Here is an 18,487-nt window from a genome sequence, read left to right as displayed (position 1 = left end):
TTTTGTCTTCACAAACTGGCAAAAGCTTCAAAACCCTTCCTCCTATTTGTTCACAAAGGTCTTGGAAATGAGGACTAATGAATGTATGTTAAAGGTGTTCTAACAGGTATATTAAACAGAACCACCCTCTCTGATACTGCATTGACTCGAATTGAGCTGGCAGTCACCATAAAGCATATCAGCACTTCACACTTTGTGAGATGGCGCCATCTGGTGGGTGATGCTGGTACTCAATGTGTATAATTGCTATTTTACCTGCTTGTCCACCAGGGGCTGCATTCTCCCAGGTTTGTCAAGACTACGTGAGTGACGGCATGGGTTTGCTATTGGGAGACGTTGTGCCAATGTACAGCTGAAGGTATGAACATTTTTACCTCTTACCCAGCTGAATCCAACCTGTCGCGCAAGTTAATCTTCAGCCCAAGAAGGGGAAGAATTGATTCACACAGCTTCGAAAACCAGCTTCTATTGAAGTTGAATAAGGGCTCTTTCAGGTTTGACTAGTTTGATCAGGCTGAGAATTTTTTCACCAATTAGTCACAACAAATTGTTTGCATTGTGACTTGCAACTTCACTTCCCTTCCAATGAGGAAGTGGAATATGTAAGGGATAATGCACTGTGAGCAAGTCGGTTATGAGAAAGTAACCGCACGACAGAGGTGCTACGGCCTGACGCGCAGCAGAGATTTACCCCCTTGAAGTGTGGTTATTTTCTCATAACTGACTTGCTCACAGTGCATTATCCAACTTATACCACGGCTAACTTGCCAAAGTAATCTAAGCCCAATCGATTTGTAGTTTAGAAACAAATTTATTCATGAAACACAACCATGGTAACCACTGAGAGAAAAAATTGTCACTAATAGCCTCGGCTATGAACCGGACTACTTGCATATATCAGAAGACTATTTCACATGTTATGCACGTTATGATATTTATTGGCTATTTTAGCTGTGAAAAAATTCTACAAGTCTGTTCTCGTTAACAGGGTTATACTGTACATCTATGCATCTGTTTTTGTTAGCAGGGTTAACCCACACTGCTACAGCTGTACAGAACACTGCCATGCTGGTTATGTGGGGGGAAAAATGTTTAAATAAAAAATGGAAAAGATAATGGCTGTCCTTTTGTCGATTCAATTGCATGCTGAAGTTTCTATAGGCAATTTTGTGTAGCACATTAGTGGTTCTACAAGCAAGTCGGTGCATTCAGTAGGTGGTTTCAGAGAGTTACGAGCTTCTGTGAAGGCATCGTAGAAACAATACAACAATGCGTTGACATTAAAAAGAAAATGTACTTTTGAATACATAAGTATTTTTAAAAGCAAGTACTCCAGTACTTTAACTCAAGTAAAAAAGTTGACTGAACAACTTTCACTTGCAGTGGAGTAATATTTGACATGGGGTATCTATACTTTGACTCAAGTATGCAGGGCGTTCCTGCAAAAGAGCATCCGTGCTCAGTGAACCTACCCTGGGTAAATAAAGGTTAAATAAAATTTAAAAAAAGTAATGGGGTTGTGTACTTTCTCCACCACTGTGCAAAACCAACAGATCATGGTGCCTGTTCATTATCCATCTGTCTCCGTCTGTCTGGGCAGCTCAGAAATCTACCCCACTTCTCAGCCAAATCAGATATGCAAAGTGACAAAGGCCATCCAAATGCCTGTAATGTGATGTAAAGTGTGATCTTGTTAAAGCAAACCTCTTGTCTTCAAAACCCAGGAGTGCTCGCTCAGTCCCACGTACGCATTCCTCACTGACGGTCCGCCACTCAGGATTAGAATGCTTAATTACCCTCTGGCTACATCACCACACCTGGCACATACAGAACAAAGTATTAGATTACATTACATTACATTACAGGCATTTGGCACTTATCCAGAGCGACGTACAACAAAGTGTATAACCAAAACCAAGAACAAGTGTGTTGAAAATCCTAGAAAGAAGTACAATTCCAAGTACAGGCACACCTGATTACACTCCCCTCCCCCTACTGCTCTTTAAAAGCAAGCGCTTCTTCTAGTGTGTGCCTAACACAACGCTTGCACGGACACACACGCATCCACACACACATGCTGGCACAGCTGACAAACACAAACACACACAGTCGACTAACAAAAGCACGCTAAACACACTGCTGACATACAGACACACGCGCACAGCTCTTAAATGGCAACACACTCACACGCTCGCACACAGGCTCAGGGGACCACCATGGGGAGCAACGCGACCCACGTGTCCAGGAGGATGGCCAGGGACGATGACGAGGGTACCAACAAGAGGGCCATCCAGTTCAACAACCAGGACTTCCAGATGCTGCGGGACCAGTGCCTACAGAGCAGGATCCTCTTCCGCGACGACGCGTTCCCTGCTCAGCCCGAGTCGCTGGGGTACAAGCATCTGGGCCGGGACTCCCCTAAAACCCGGGGCGTGGTGTGGAAGAGACCCAGGGTAAGGACACACTCTCCAGAGCACCATTTTTGTGGATTCCACACTTAAAATTTATTTATTTTTTATGAATACAGAATTACATAATACGAAGTACAGTACAACAGTGCATCGCAGTAACAAAAAAATAAAATAAAATACATCATTCTTCATTCTGTCAGTGCAGAAACAGAGGTTGTCAATATTTACATATAAAGGATAAGACATATAAATGGGACAAGACAGACAAGACCAGACAAACCGGTCTGATGGGGCAAACTGCACATTGCTTTTTCTTGTAGGTTTGTTAGAGAAGAAATAAAAAAAGAAAAAATAAATAAGTAGAAAAATACATAAATAAAAGTAGAAAAGAATCACTGGACAACAATTTTTTTCAAAAGGTTTGCTTCCTGAAAAAAAAGGTGATTATGATATACAACTTCAAGCTGAACACAAAGATAATTTCAGATGTGCTGTATCACGTAGGAAGTTGGAGAAACATTGAGTTAACTTTTATTGAATTTAGCATGTTTATTCCAAGCGGCCAAAAAAAGACTTCGTTTTTGAAGCTCATTTCCTGGTCTTGTTGTTCCTGGTTGCTCACTAGCGCCACTACGGTTGGCTCCAGTATAGGTGTTTTCATATCCGGTTTCCATGTAAGTCTACGGTACAAATGCGGTCACAATACAAAGTCAATAAATTTTTCTCATGAGAACAAATAGTCACAATATGTGTGTTTTATTCGTCTTATGACTGTCCATGGGTCGATTTCATGATTTGTTGTGTCATTTGGGCACTGTTATAATATTTGTTGTGGACCAATGAGGTACCAGGGGCGACATAGCTCAGGAGGTAAGACCGATTGTCTGGCAGTCGGAGGGTTGCCGGTTCATACCCCGCACTGGGCATGTCGAAGTGTCCTTGAGCAAGACACCTAACCCCTAACCCCTAACTGCTCTGGCGAATGAGAGGCATCAATTGTAAAGCGCTTTGGATAAAAGCGCTATATAAATGCAGTCCATTTACCATTTACCAGGTACAGTTTGCGTCACTTCCTGATTACTGGAAGGACTAAACTACAGTAGGGGCTACAGTCTATGGTCACTGGGGTGGGCGGTGGCGCCTCTTGGCTCCGGCCACAGTCCACCTGTGCGAAGTCAGAAAATGCAGGCATCCCATTTCGTGGTGATTTCATTATGGCGTGTGCTATTTACAGCTGCACTAGACGACCATAAAATAATCCTCCTCTTAAGTTTTTCGGTAGCCGAGTCATTTTTACTATTTCCTTTAGCCTACTTAACCAAATAATTAGTTGGCAGAAAGCGTAATCAGCTTGCTATATTTGGTAGTCCGGTAGCCTATTCTAAAACAGTTCGCAACTTCGGCTACCAAGCCATTTGACTAGCTAGCTAACCTTAACCGGCAAACATTCAATCTGTCAGACGTGTTTGACGGCTTGTCAGTCGTGTACATTCCGTAAATGTCTATCTGGGCCATGCTTCACGCATGTGACAAAGAATATAATCCCGATTTTGGGATAAACACTTTTTCAGTTTCACGAAGCGAATTAAGAGTCTCAAGGTTCATTTGCTGAATAACATACAACACACGATGGAATCACACACACAGAATTTAACGAAATTAACCATCTTGGCATTTAGAAAGGAACATGTTTTTAGCATTTAAGAGACCGACAAGCTAGGCATTTAAGACAGTGGTTCTCAGAATCGGTCCTGGGGGCTCCTTGCGTATATTGGCTTTTCTCCATTGGTTTTGATGATTTACAAGAAAAAAAGAATAGCATAATAATAATTAGAAATTCAATGTAGGCTACATTATTTTTGTCTTCATGTACCAGGTGGAAAACTTGCTGTACAAAGTGCGTTGTCATATTTAAACGCCTGCAGATAAGTTATTAAAATACTTGGTAGATTTGTTAATGACCGCTGACAGTGTTAATTTTTATTCGGTAGAAAGTGATTTGCGAACGATCGGTCAGCTAGCATCACCCAGCAAGCGAACACCACAAACGGCGATGGAGTAGCTAGTAGCAGTTACTGGCCCATTAACTGACTGCGGCGAAAACCTACGACGATAACTTTCTCGGTTAACAGCAGGTCTACCAGACAGTTATACGAAAATTAGCCTAGTCAAATCACCAGTAGCCTACACATCTCTGATTGATTGACCATCAGTGTAGTCAATGTTCTTCCCCTGTGGTTCATATTGCTAATGCGTGAGCTAACCACGGATAGCCTACCTAGCTCACTGGCAAGCTGATATGCTAGCTAAGCATATTCGTTTTGCTGAGAAACATAAATTGAAGATAACTAAACATAATTGTATTTTTAATGTCATACATATAACGTGATTACATGACACAGTAGTCACGGATGGAAATTAAACTCCGTAAACATCTGATAATATATTTTAAAACATAACGGCAGACAGTCGGCTCGCCTCAAGTTCGTTCTGCAATCGTTCGTTCAGGTTGATGGGCTTTTCCGCACGGGACTGTCAATCACATTGTAAAAATCACAGAGCCGCTTAACTCTATGGTTTTGGCTCCAAATCGACAACATGGCCGCGCCCGCCATTGAGCTTCAAAACGTGTTTTAGAGACCCACGGATATCAATGGGTGACGTCACAGTAGCTTTGTCCATATTTTTTACAGTCTCTGTTCGGAATTCGTTCGGTATATTGCTATTCGAATCTCAATTCAGGATTCGGATGATTCCTGCTGATGATATAATCAGCGTTGAGGATGTTGATGATGCTGAGGGCTGCGATACCAGGGGATGCACCTATCATAATAAATTGGCTATTGTAATAATAATAATAATAATAATAATAATTATAATTATTATTATTATTATTACATTTCTTTGACGCCAATCGCCTATGCCTGTAACAGCAGTTAGCCAATGCAAAGTTAGCTAGCTAGTTCGTTAACTAACTGCCTCGACTAGCCAACTAGACTAGCTACAGGATATCTTTTCACCGACAAATTAATTACAGACATAGTTGCAGATTTCAAATGAGCACTCAGATTTGTTGTGCCGCCGTGGTATGCCAGTTGCTTGTTACATATTCGACATTGAGCCTTTTTCCTGTCATCGGTAATTTTGAAGTGTTTCCACACAGCCGATTTCTTCGCAGCTGCCATTGTGCTAATGGACACGTGTACTAAAGAGTTTGTAGAGTGAGTGACGCACGTTGCGTACTCTGTCTTTTTTAATTTTTTTTATTTTAACCTATCCTCAAATTACAAACAACAACAATAATAATAATAATAATAATAATAATAATAATAATTATTATTATTACAATAGCCAATTTATTATGATAGGTGCATCCCCTGGTATCGCAGCCCTCAGCATCATCAACATCCTCAACGCTGATTATATTATTTATTTTGTTTATTTGGACGCTCGTTGTAATGTCCTCGTATTGTCAGGTTATGTGAGGTTTCCTGTCTTTCCCTCTGTGAGCCACCAGAGGGAGACATAGCCCCCACACTTTCTCTCTGGGACTCACCAAGGTTCTGGAAATTTCCCAGTGTATGGTGTAATGAGTCTCACCTGTAATTCATTGTTAATATCACCTGTGTCTTTTTAAGTTATGTGTATTTAAGCCCTGTCCTTTTGTTCTCAAGTACTCAGTCTTCGAGTTTGAACTTGCTGTTTGTGTAGTAGTCTTGTTGTTTGTTCTAAGTGCTTTTGACCATTTTTCCTGACTTTTTGGATTCCGATTTTTTGGACTTTGCCTTTGTACCTTCGCCTGTGTTTATGGACTTTTCATTGTTATGACCTTCTGCCTGTTTTTTCGACAAACTCTCAAGTAAAGTTTGAACAACCTTTTCAAACATTTGTTTTGTGTGGTTACTGCAATTGGATTCACTCTTGTTAACCAAGCCCTCCCAGGGGTCCAGGGGAAATTACCACCCACCCATTACCGCAGCAACCCAGGTTAAAATTCCGCTCAGGGAGGGATTCGCAACAGGTTATTTATTCAGACATAGTCTACATGAATGGCCTCGCTTGGCCAAGGCCATTAATTTATTTAAACATTTAGAAAATATTCTAAGCTAGGCCTACTTATTATATAATAAAGTTATATGCACAATGATTTCTTGTCGGCTAGCTATTTTTTTTTGCCTGGTGACAGCAAACCCCAACCTTGCAGTCTTGCTTTTGACAAACCTAAGTCCCTGACCAGGTCATTTAATTCTGGCTGTGTTATCAGATGAGGATAACCAGGCATAAACGGTTCATCATCTGGATCAGTGTCATTTTCCTACACAAGGAATGACAATAACAATGCTGACCATCTGAACCTCTTCATGCACAAAGTCAAATGAATAAAGTAACCTTTCCCGATTAAGCAAATGTACTGTATTGAGCAAACCGCTGAAAGGTGTTACAGAGAAATGGAGATGGCTGCATGAAATGTAAACCACTGCACTGATGTCCCACAGACCTTTGCCTTAAAAAAGTTATTTGTGTTTTATATTGCAATTGTAAATGAAAGGTTACCTGTCAAATGGCAATGTTTAATGGAAAATGTAATCACGTATTTTAAAGCAAACCCCAGTTGTCCTCACAAGTAAGTTGTTCTCACATGTCAATGGTCTGGATAAGTCAATTGTCTTCACAAGTCAATGGTCTGCTCATAAGTCAATTGTCTTGGACAAGACAATTATCCTCACAAGTCAATGGTCCTCACAAGTTAATGGTCTGGAAAAGACAAATTAACTCATTAAAAAAAAGATCTTTCCCCTGGGTTATATATATACATTTTTTTTACCACTAAATGTTTTATACTTCATACGTGTGTGCCCAATTTATGAGTGTATGCTAGTCCTTTTAACATGCCTGTCATAACAAAGGATTCTACCCTGTTCAATGTGTGCAGGACATTTGTTCAAACCCACAGTTCATTGTCGACGGAGCGCAAAGAACAGACATCTGCCAAGGAGACTTGGGTAAGCCGAAAAAAACTGCCTTGACTCAAACGGGATAGCCGCTCAAGAGAGCACACGCAGGGCAGAATTCCTTCCTGTTTTCTTGTGGGCCTGCCAGAAAAGGCAGTTTGGCTGATGGTACTTAGATAATTCCGATATTCTCTCTCTCGTGACAGATAATTTATAAATAGATTTTCCTAATGCGCTTGTTAAGGGGAAGGGCGAATAGCAAGAGAAGATAAAAAATTGGTACTGAAAAAAAACAGAGCTAATGGTTGCCATATCAGTTGAGTAAAGTGTCCTTGAAGCCAGGAACAGCATGATACAAATGCAACAGTTGTCATTATTCATGTATGTCAGTATTAGTGTTAGTATTAGCATTGTACTTAGATATCATTGTACCATTAATATTGCATCTAGTAAAAAAAATTCACAGGCTGGATAATAGCATTGTAATCTCAGATATGAAACAGTAAATGCTAAATGCTAATTTTAAAAATGAATGTAAATCCACATTTTAATCCAAATTTTCTGCTGGGTGCCGAAACAGGAGACTGCTGGCTACTGGCTGCCATTGCCTCCCTGACCCTGGATCAAGACATCCTGGCCCGTGTGGTCCCTCCTGGGCAGAGCTTTCAGGAGAACTATGCTGGGATCTTTCACTTCCAGGTAAAAGGTCGTCTGAACAGGAAATGGCTTCCAGATCCTTATATAACACATCTGTGCTGTTTTTTTGTCTTATTTTGCACCCATGGTTCTCAGCCCTGGTCCTGGATGGACACGGGATCTGCTGCTTTTCAGAGTCACCCAGTAGTCGATTGGTTATAGCAGCTGATTACACTGGTAACTCAAACTCACCTGGTTCCTTGGGGCTGAACTGGGTGTGGAATTTAAGGTGAACAAAAAAACAGCAGAATCCTGTAGCTCTACGGGACCAGGATTGAGGGTGCCTGTATGCAGACTGTGAAATAACCTCCCTTTAGCTTGTGTTGAAACTCTTCTTACTGGCATTTCTCTGAAGTGGAGTGGAACTCAGCATCTGTGGTGGGCTGGGAAGTTCTGCTACAGGGTGAAGATCACTTGGCTACCTGGCGCTCGCTATGACTTAGCGAGCCTATGTTTTCCTGTCCCTCAGTTCTGGCAGTTTGGCAAGTGGGTGGACGTGGTGATCGACGACAAGCTGCCCACCAGAGACGGAAAGCTGCTGTTTGTTCAGTCGGCCGAGCGCTTGGAGTTCTGGAGCGCCCTGCTGGAGAAGGCCTATGCTAAGTGGGTAGCGCCGGGGTTTCCCAGACGAGGCCCCAGGGGCCCCTGTGTGCACTGCCTGCCATCCTAGCCCTATCAGAATCCCCTGCATTCTAGCTAGCTGCTCATTTTTATCTGGATGCTTCTATTGAAGGATGATTTGTCCTCTTAAGACCACATTAAAAAAAAAATAGTTATGTGTCCCATAAAGAATCAACGTCCTGTTTTCACATCTCAGGGCTTTTTAATCTGTCAAACCAACTGACGCTTTCATTTTCTTTAATGTGCTGTAAGGCAAACAACTCTCTTTTGAAAGTAGTTTCATATTTTTATTGATTTAAATTGTGGCGGCTCTGGTGAACGTAGTGAGCCTAACTGCATCCTAAAAATGCTACCGTGAAATGTACATTTGTGTTTAAATGTATTACTTAATTCCTATATGTAGGTCAATTCTATGATATTTCCTATGTCAGTTTTATGTGAGGTGCTGCAAAAATTATCCGTTGGTATAGATACTACGCTACTTTGACTCTACTGTATCCTAGTCTAATGTACTGTGTCCTCCCCTCTCTGGCCACAGGGTGAATGGCTCCTATGAGGCGTTGTCGGGGGGGTCCTCCACAGAGGGCTTTGAAGACCTCACCGGGGGCATTTCAGAGGTTTACATGCTGGACACAGCACCCCCGTTCCTCTTCAAAATCATCCAGAAAGCCCTTCACCGGGGGTCCCTGCTGGGCTGTTCCATCACTGTGAGTCAGAGGGATTATATCTTAAAAACTGCCATGTGTGTAGAAACAAACATATATCACAGTCACGGGTCATTTCAGCTAATGCTGATTGCATTTCACTCTTGAAACTCTCTCACGTTTCACTAATGCTCTGTAATGCTTTTTCTCCCAGACGGAAGAATCAATCCCCCGTTTTATCACCAGCTATATGAAGAATATTTGCTAAATTCTGTTATGCATATTCTGTATATATATATATATATATATATATATATATATATACAGTAAATATATATCTGTTGTGCATAGCTTAGATGTCACATATAGCTTAGACATTTCATATAACTTTGACACCTCATCTACTGAAAGAATGGGTGGTTTTGCTCTTAAAGTCTAAGCTTGATGGTTCGTTGATTAAGGGACTATTTTTCCATTTTTTGCTATTGGAAAATATTTTGCTGATGTGTTATTCTTGGCATAGTTTTTTACCACTTTTTTAGGAGCAAACCTTAGCTCTTATCACTTTGTTTATAATTCGGTATCACTCAAACCGAGCCCCAATCCACACCCTCCTGTGGTTTTATAAACATGCAAACACAAGGTATTTGTCAGACTTTGCTTTGGGAGGGGTTTTTTTTTGGCGGTGTTAGGAAAATGTAATCTACATGGAGCAGCAGCCCATACGAGGGTAAAACAGTATATGTTTAACTGGGCGATGATGTAAAATAATGTTTTTCGCTGACAGCCAAAACGTGTCTGCTTGTTAAGATTTTGTTTAAATAAAGAAATTGATTTGTTTTTTTGTGTAGAAAACCAGTGCGGACGAGACAGAGGCCAGAACTCGGCAGAAGCTGGTGAAGGGCCACGCCTACTCTCTCATTGCAGCTGAAGAGGTACACCTGTTCACCTGCTCTCCCCCTGTACCTGTTCACCTGCTCTCCCCCTGTACCTGTTCACCTGCTCCTAATCTGCACCTGTTCCCCTGCTCTCCCCCTGTACCTGTTCACCTGCTCTCCCCCTGTACCTGTTCACCTGCTCCTAATCTGCACCTGTTCACCTGCTCTCCCCCTGTACCTGTTCACCTGCTCCTAATCTGCACCTGTTCACCTGCTCTCCCTCTGTACCTGTTCACCTGCTCTCCCTCTGCACCTGTTCACCTGCTCTCCCCCTGTACCTGTTCACCTGCTGTTCATCTGCACCTGTTCACCTGGTCTCCCTCTGCACCTGTTCACCTGCTCTCCCCCTGTACCTGTTCACCTGCTCTCCCTTTGTACCTGCTCACCTGGTCTCCCTCTGCACCTGTTCACCTGCTCTCCCCCTGTACCTGTTCACCTGGTCTCCCTCTGCACCTGTTCACCTGCTCTCCCCCTGTACCTGTTCACCTGCTGTTCATCTGGACCTGTTCACCTGCTCTCCCCCTGTACCTGTTCACCTGCTGTTCATCTGGACCTGTTCACCTGCTCTCCCCCTGTACCTGTTCACCTGCTCTCCCTCTGTACCTGCTCACCTGGTCTCCCTCTGCACCTGTTCACCTGCTCTCCCCCTGTACCTGTTCACCTGCTCCTAATCTGCACCTGTTCACCTGCTCTCCCTCTGTACCTGCTCACCTGCTGTCCCTCTGCACCTGTTCACCTGCTCTCCCTTTGTATCTGCTCTCTCCCTGTACCTGTTCACCTGCTCTCACTCTGCACCTGTTCACCTGCTCTCCCTTTGTACCTGTACTCTTGCTCTCCCCTCTCTGCTAAGATTGGACTGGTCAGAAGGTAAGAGTGGGCGAGACAGGTGAGATTGGGCCAGGCAGGAGGGAATGGGGGCAGGAGGAGAGAGCAGGCAGGTGAGCTGTTGGATCTCTCCCCCAGGTGCACTTGCGTGGGACCCCAGTGCAGCTGGTGAGGATCAGGAACCCCTGGGGTCATGTAGAGTGGAATGGACCCTGGAGTGATAAGTGAGTGAACCCCCGAATCACAACTAATAACCTATTACCACAATGAACCCCCAAATCACAGCTAATGACCTATTACCACAGTGAACCCCCAAATCACAGCTAATAACCTATTACCACAGTGAACCCCCAAATCACAGCTAATAACCTATTACCACAGTGAACCCCCAAATCACAGCTAATAACCTATTACCACAGTGAACCCCCAAATCACAGCTAATAACCTATTACCACAGTGAACCCCCAAATCACAGCTAATAACCTATTACCACAGTGAACCCCCAAATCACAGCTAATAACCTATTACCACAGTGAACCCCCAAATCACAGCTGATAACCTATTACCACAGTGAACCCCCAAATCACAGCTAATAACCTATTACCACAGTGAACCCCCAAATCACAGCTAATAACCTATTACCACAGTGAACCCCCAAATCACAGCTAATAACCTATTACCACAGTGAACCCCCAAATCACAGCTAATAACTTATTACCACAGTGAACCCCCAAATCACAGCTAATAACCTATTACCACAGTGAACCCCCAAATCACACCTAATACCCAGTTACCACAGTGCACTCCTGGTTGCCATGGTGAAACGGGATGCTGACACATGCTTTCCATTGGTCAGCTCCAGAGAATGGGACGGCGTTCGCCAAGATGAGAAAGCCACGCTGAACTATTCACCTGACGATGGAGAGTTCTGGTGAGAGTGCATAAGCTGTGTGTTTGTGTGTGTGTGTATGTGTGTACAGGTGTGCAGGTGTGTGTGTGTGTGTCTGTGCAGGTGTGTGTGTGTACAGCTGTGTAGGTGTGTGTGTGTGTATGTAAGCTCTTCTCTCTCTTCTCTCAGGATGGCATACTCAGACTTCCTCAGGCAGTACTCTAAACTGGAGATCTGTAATCTCACGCCAGACACACTCACCAGTACCCAGGTCGGCCGCTGGAATCACTGCCAGTTCGAGGGGACCTGGAGGGTGGGCTCCACCGCGGGGGGCTGCAGGGACAACCCGGGTACGAGCCAATAGGGCGCTTACAGCAGGGGGTCCCAAACTAGGGGTGTGTCATCATTTTAATTTCTTTTGCATTGTTTATATTGTTGTCATCAAGAACCTGGCACTGGGCACTGCTGGAAATGTTCTGTATGAATAAAGTTAAATAAAAAAAAAAATAATTATAATAATAATAATAATTATTATTATAATAATAATTATTATTATTATAGCTGAAGGCTTTTCTTTGCTTGCTCCTCCCCCTCCAGCCACCTTCTGCTCGAACTCGCAGTTCTGGATTCGGCTGAACACCGTGGACAAGGACCCCCACGACGGGAAGGACGGCTGCAGCTTCCTGGTGGGGCTCATGCAGAAGGACTGTCGCAGAAAGTGCCGGGACTTCAACAGCATCGGCTTCGCCATATACGAGGTACGGGACCCCAAAAAACCCCACACTCACACGGTGGTGATGTCTCTCTGAGAGTGTCGTGAAATAGAAACTGTGGGGCAAACTCATCTCCACTGCTCTGAGAAAAGTAGCAGCAGATAACCATCCGGAGTAGTATAATTTTATCATAGATACTTGCTGCTATAATTTCACAAGATCCCTAAGATTTTCTAAAGAGAAAATATTACAAAAACTTTTATGTGAAATAATATATGTATTTGTATGAATAATTTTGTTCTGAATAGTGGTGAAGGTGTGGTACATTCTCAGATGTGGTACAATCTCAGGTGCAGTCCCAGGTGTGGTACAGTCTTAGGTGTGGTAGAGCATGTCAGAAGCAGGTTATATACGAGGACTGACACCACGTTGTTCTGGTTTTATTTTCCAGATTCCTGATGAGGTAATGTCAGTGCGTCCGTACTTCCCCTCAGGCAAGACGCACAAAGGAAGTTACATCATACAATAATATGCTAGTGCACATTATCAGAGGTCAGATAACATGCTTCCCCCCCTCTCCCCCCTGCAGTATAAGGGCCGCTCTAATGTGCTCCTTGGGCCGGACGTGTTGCTGCGGCAACGCGCCGTTGCCAGATCCACCTTCGTTGACGATCGCGAGGTGTGCGGCCGCTTCAAGGTCCCGCTGGGCGAGTACGCCATCGTCCCCTCCACCTTCGAGCCGGACCAGAAGGGCAGCTTCATCCTGCGGGTCTTTTTTTGAGAAGCAGGCTGCAGCCAGGTGGGGGCGCTGTCGCGTTCGCCTGAGAACAGACCTCATGCATCCAGACATTTTCACGTTTTACATCTCTTTTTTCATCTAAAATATTCTTTTTATATTTTTATATTCATTGAACTATTAGAGAATATATTAGAAATTACTGTTTTTTAGTAACATACATAATAGTATGCCTATATGTAGAATATAGGATGTAGAATAAGTATATATAGCATGAGATTCATTCTGCAACATGCATTGCATGTTTTGCATAAAAGAGGCTATTGTCCATAAACATAAATACTATGACGGAGTACCTTTTACACAAAATCTCTTGCAAGAACCCTCTCATTCATTTACAAAGGCGGTTAACTGAACTGAATGATGTTCCAGGATGTTGTGCATAGAATAATGGTCCTTTAAATTATAATACAGTTTTCTTCCCCTAGTGGGCAATCAGATACATGTGCGGCTTTTATTTTCACGTGCAGGACAGTAAAATGCAACCATAGCCCTCTGGTGAGGGGGGACAACCTAGACAGTTGAGCTCAAAATGCTTCCCCAATAAATATTGCTTTCATTTGTAGTAGCCCCATGGAAAAGGGCATTAATGCAGATGTTGGCAAGGTAAGATATTCAAAATGGTACCTCTATAAATCGCTATCGCTATAAATATGATCAAATATTTTATTTCGGCCTTAAATTGTTTGATCCTCAGTTTAATAAAAATGCTTACGTCTGTCTTACAGCAGTGAGAATGAATGACATCTGTATAACTTTATTGAAGAAGATATTAGACTACAGAGCCAATATGCATTTCTGTTGAATATTCTGTGTTTCTGTTTCCTAAGAACCTAAATAGCGCATTATTTATGCAGATGTGTTTTCACTGCTAGTTTTCTTGATAATTTTACAAATCATTCTTGTCTAAATTTATAGTGGTAGTCTCCTATTATGTCATCAGTAGTATTTTTCTCACACTGTTAACCCTTTATCATGTTTTTAGCCTGGAATCAAAGACGGTGATGTGGACCCCCATTTCATCCCCCTGGGGTGGGCTCCCTTGCCCCCGCACATGCAGTTCATGCAGTTTGCCGTAAATGTGGGTTTTAATGTGTCTAACTATTTTAATTCAAAAGATTAAGTTCTGTACTTTTACAATAAATATATGAACATATACTGCATGTATAGAAGTCAATGGCAAGATGCACCACAGTTATAACTGAGGTTTATTTACAAAAAATTGTAAATGTATGTCTCTTGTGGCAACGACAGTTGTTTATATTGACCAGTAAATAATTCATAAAATGTTATCCTCTGGTTATTATTATGTCTCTCTTTGTTTCACTGTTAACATCTGTTTAAATTGTGACTTAGGCCCTGTTCAGACCTGGCATTAAAATGCGTCTTGGGTGATCCGATCACAAGTGGACACTCTAACTACAGGTGTGAATGCACCCAAGACGCATTGAGGACAAATTGAGATCCAATCACTCAGACAACATTTGGAGGTGGTCTTAAACTGTGTTGTATTCAAAAGAGGCTGTCATCTTATTAACATGGCAACTTAATGAATTGGAAATATCATGCGTTTCTGTTGGCATAATTTTACTTTGATTTGTTCTCAACTTCAGAAATGTCAGAATGTAAAACTATGAAAATGGATGAAACTGCAAGAGAGAAAGGGGGGAGAGAGGGAGAGAGTGAGGGGGGGGGAGAGAGAAAGAGAGTGAGAGAGAGAGATATTCTTCGTTTACGGGCGGAGGCAGTGGGTTGCATGCGCTGCATGGCTGCTTTATTCCGTTGTGTTTGCTGTTTGCTGAAGACGGCGGCCACACCCCACTACTGCAGGTAGCTCCAGGTAGGCTACACATAAGACTGAGCGGCTCAAAAAATGTTTTTGAATTGCAAAGAAGCTTCAGTGGAACCGAGCCCCGGCTGAGAATTCTCTCACCAATCAGTCACAACAAATTGTTTGCATTGACATCAGAACTGCACTTCTTTTGGCCTTTAAAAACTGAGTAGACGTTACCTCAAAATGAACAAATAGTTCCTTGTCTGAAGGTTTTGTTTGGTTGTGAATTAATACAATCTTGATTTGCAACTTCACTTCCCTTCCAATGAGGAAGTGGAATATGTAAGGGATAATGCACTGTGAGCAAGTCAGTTATGAGAAAGTAACCGCATGACAGAGGTGCTACGGCCTGACGCGCAGCAGAGATTTACCCCCTTGAAGTGTGGTTATTTTCTCATAACTGACTTGCTCACAGTGCATTATCCAACTTATACCACGGCTAACTTGCCAAAGTAATCTAAGCCCAATCGATTTGTAGTTTAGAAACGAATTTATTCATGAAACACAACCATGGTAACCATTGAGAGATAAAATTGTCACTAATAGCCTCGGCTATGAACCGGAATACTTGCATATAGGCTATCAGAAGACTATTTCACATGTTATGCACATGTTATGATATTTATTGGCTATTTTAGCTGTGAAAAAATTCTACAAGTCTGTTCTCGTTAGCAGGGTTATACTGTACATCTACGCACCTGTTTTTGTTAGCAGGGTTAACACACACTGCTACAGCTGTACAGAACACTGCCATGCTGGTTATGTGGGGGGAAAAATGTTTAAATAAAAAATGGAAAAGATAATGGCTGTCCTTTTGTCGATTCAATTGCATGCTGAAGTTTCTATAGGCAATTTTGTGTAGCACATTAGTGGTTCTACAAGCAAGTCAGTGCATTCAGTAGGTGGTTTCAGAGAGTTACGAGCTTCTGTGAAGGCATCGTTGAAACAACACAACAATGCGTTGACATTAAAAAGAAAATGTACTTTTGAATACAGAAGTATTTTTAAAAGCAAGTACTCCAGTACTTTAACTCAAGTAAAAATTTGACTGAACAACTTTCACTTGCAGTGGAGTAATATTTGACCAGGGGTATCTATACTTTGACTCAGGTATGCAGGGCGTTCCTGCAAAAGAGCATCCGTGCTCAGTGAACCTACCCTGGGTAAATAAAGGTTAAATAAACTTTTAAAAAAGTAATGGGGTTGTGTACTTTCTCCACCACTGTGCAAAACCAACAGATCATGGTGCCTGTTCATTATCCATCTGTCTCCGTCTGTCTGGGCAGCTCAGAAATCTACCCCACTCCTCAGCAAAATCAGATATGCAAAGTGACAAAGGCCATCCTTTCGTAGAGCGTTTTATCTGCATAAAAACAATGTGGGCCTTAGGGTGACTACAAGTGTAGTCCCCTCCGTGCCCTCCGCCCCCTTCCGCCCCCTGTTTCTCCACATTTTCTCTCCTCACAGACTCTGAAGTTTCCCAGCTCCTGCACTCCCACCACCCTACCACCTGCGCCCTCGACCCTATCCCCTCATCTCTCCTCCAGGCAATCACACTAGACATCCTCCCATTTGTCAGCTCCCTCGTAAACTCCTCCCTATCTTCTGGATGTTTCCCCTCATCCTTCAAGAGGGTCCACATCACCCCGCTGCTGAAGAAGCCCACACTAGATCCTTCAGTCATCCAGAACTACCGCCCGGTATCTTTCCTCCCTTTTCTATCCAAAACGTGCTGCATCTAACCAACTCTCTGCTTTCTTCTCTCAGAATAACCTGCTTGACCCCCACCAGTCTGGCTTCAGGCCTGGCCACTCGACAGAGACTGCACTCCTCTCGGTTAGTGAGTCACTCCATGCCGCACGAGCAGCCTCCCTCTTCTCTGTCCTGATTCTTCTAGACCTCTCTGCTGCATTCAACACTGTGGAGCACTCCGTCCTCCTGTCCTCTCTGGCAGCAACAGGGATCTGCAGCACAGTCCTTGACTGGATTGAGTCTTACCTCTCAGACCGTTCCTTCCAGGTTGCCTGGGCGGGTAAAGTATCGCCGCCCTGTCCCCTCGCCTCCGGAGTTCCCCAGGGCTCAGTCCTCGGTCCCCTTCTCTTCTCCTTATACACCAGATCCCTTGGCCCTGTAATCTCTGCCCATGGCTTGTCCTATCACTGTTATGCCGACGACACACAACTCTTTCTCTCCTTCTCCCCATCGGACACACAGGTCCCTGCCCGCATCTCTGCTTGCCTGAGGGACATACAGAGCCGGATGGACAATCACCACCTGAAGCTCAACCCGGGAAAGATGGAGCTAATCTTTATTCCTGCTCTAACCTCTCACCTCCTCGATTTTCCCATTTCCCTAGGGGACACCTTAGTGACATCATCACCCTGTGCCAAGAATCTCGAAGTGGTGCTGGACAACAGGTTGTCCCTGTCCAAGAACATCGCAGCAGTAAGCCGGGCGTGCATATTTTTCCTGTATAACATCCGGAGAATCCGCCCCTTTCTCACCACCTACTCAACCCAGCTCCTGGTCCAAGCAATGGTACTATCCCGCCTGGACTACTGCAACTCTCTTCTGGTTGGACTACCGGCATCTGCCATCAGACCGCTGCAACTCATTCAGAATGCTGCAGCTCGTCTGGTCTTCAACCTCCCCAGACACTCCCACGTCACTCCCCTGCTCACTACCCTCCACTGGCTGCCTGTTATAGCTCACATAAAACATTGGTCCTAGCATACCAGGCAGTCAAGGGATCAGCCCCAGCATACCTCCACAAGATCTTACCTCCACAAGATCTCCACAAAAACCCTACATGCCAGCCAGACCCCTCCGTTCTGCTACCTCAGGACGCCTGGCACCTCCCCCTCTTCGCACCTTCGCTTCCCGAACACGTCTCCTGTCTGTTCTGGCCCCACGATGGTGGAATGACCTCTCCGTGGAGGTCAGAACAGCTGAGACACTGACCCACTTCAAGTGACGACTGAAGACTCACCTCTTCAGGCTACACCTCTCCCCATCCCTCCCTACCTCCCTGTAATCTCTTAATTGACTAAGGGTTGGCTTAGGGTTGTAACTAGGTAGCTGTTTCGTAGGTGACTTAGTTAACGCACTTGTCTTAACTACTGCTTGTATTTTTGCATAGACTGCGTTGTTGCCGTTCTCGTTTGTGTT

At 43.6% G+C, this 18,487-nt stretch overlaps 1 protein-coding gene across 2 annotated transcripts; it reads left to right on the top strand.

Annotated features, from left to right (window-relative positions):
• Positions 1–1,964: 1,964 nt before the first annotated feature.
• LOC118212877 (calpain-2 catalytic subunit-like) lies at positions 1,965–15,153 on the top strand. Of its 2 annotated transcripts, XR_004762327.1 has the most exons (14): positions 1,965–2,453; positions 7,345–7,414; positions 7,944–8,062; positions 8,529–8,662; positions 9,219–9,387; positions 10,176–10,259; positions 11,226–11,311; positions 11,944–12,018; positions 12,166–12,326; positions 12,574–12,734; positions 13,141–13,152; positions 13,279–13,488; positions 14,055–14,091; positions 14,471–15,153. XR_004762327.1 is itself a non-coding variant. In XM_035391313.1 (13 exons), the coding sequence occupies exons 1-12, from the start codon at positions 2,172–2,174 to the stop codon at positions 13,468–13,470; spliced, it is 1,545 nt and encodes a 514-aa protein (XP_035247204.1). In that variant the 5' UTR covers positions 1,965–2,171; the 3' UTR covers positions 13,471–13,488; positions 14,052–14,088. The 2 variants fall into 2 exon arrangements, 1 of the variants encoding a protein (XP_035247204.1); XM_035391313.1 differs by lacking the exon at positions 14,471–15,153 and having other exon boundaries at positions 14,052–14,088.
• Positions 15,154–18,487: the final 3,334 nt, after the last annotated feature.

Source organism: Anguilla anguilla, chromosome 14 (genome assembly GCF_013347855.1).
Source record: "Anguilla anguilla isolate fAngAng1 chromosome 14, fAngAng1.pri, whole genome shotgun sequence".
NCBI classification, from domain to species: Eukaryota; Metazoa; Chordata; class Actinopteri; order Anguilliformes; family Anguillidae; genus Anguilla; species Anguilla anguilla.
This window is presented reverse-complemented; position numbering and strand designations above follow the sequence as displayed.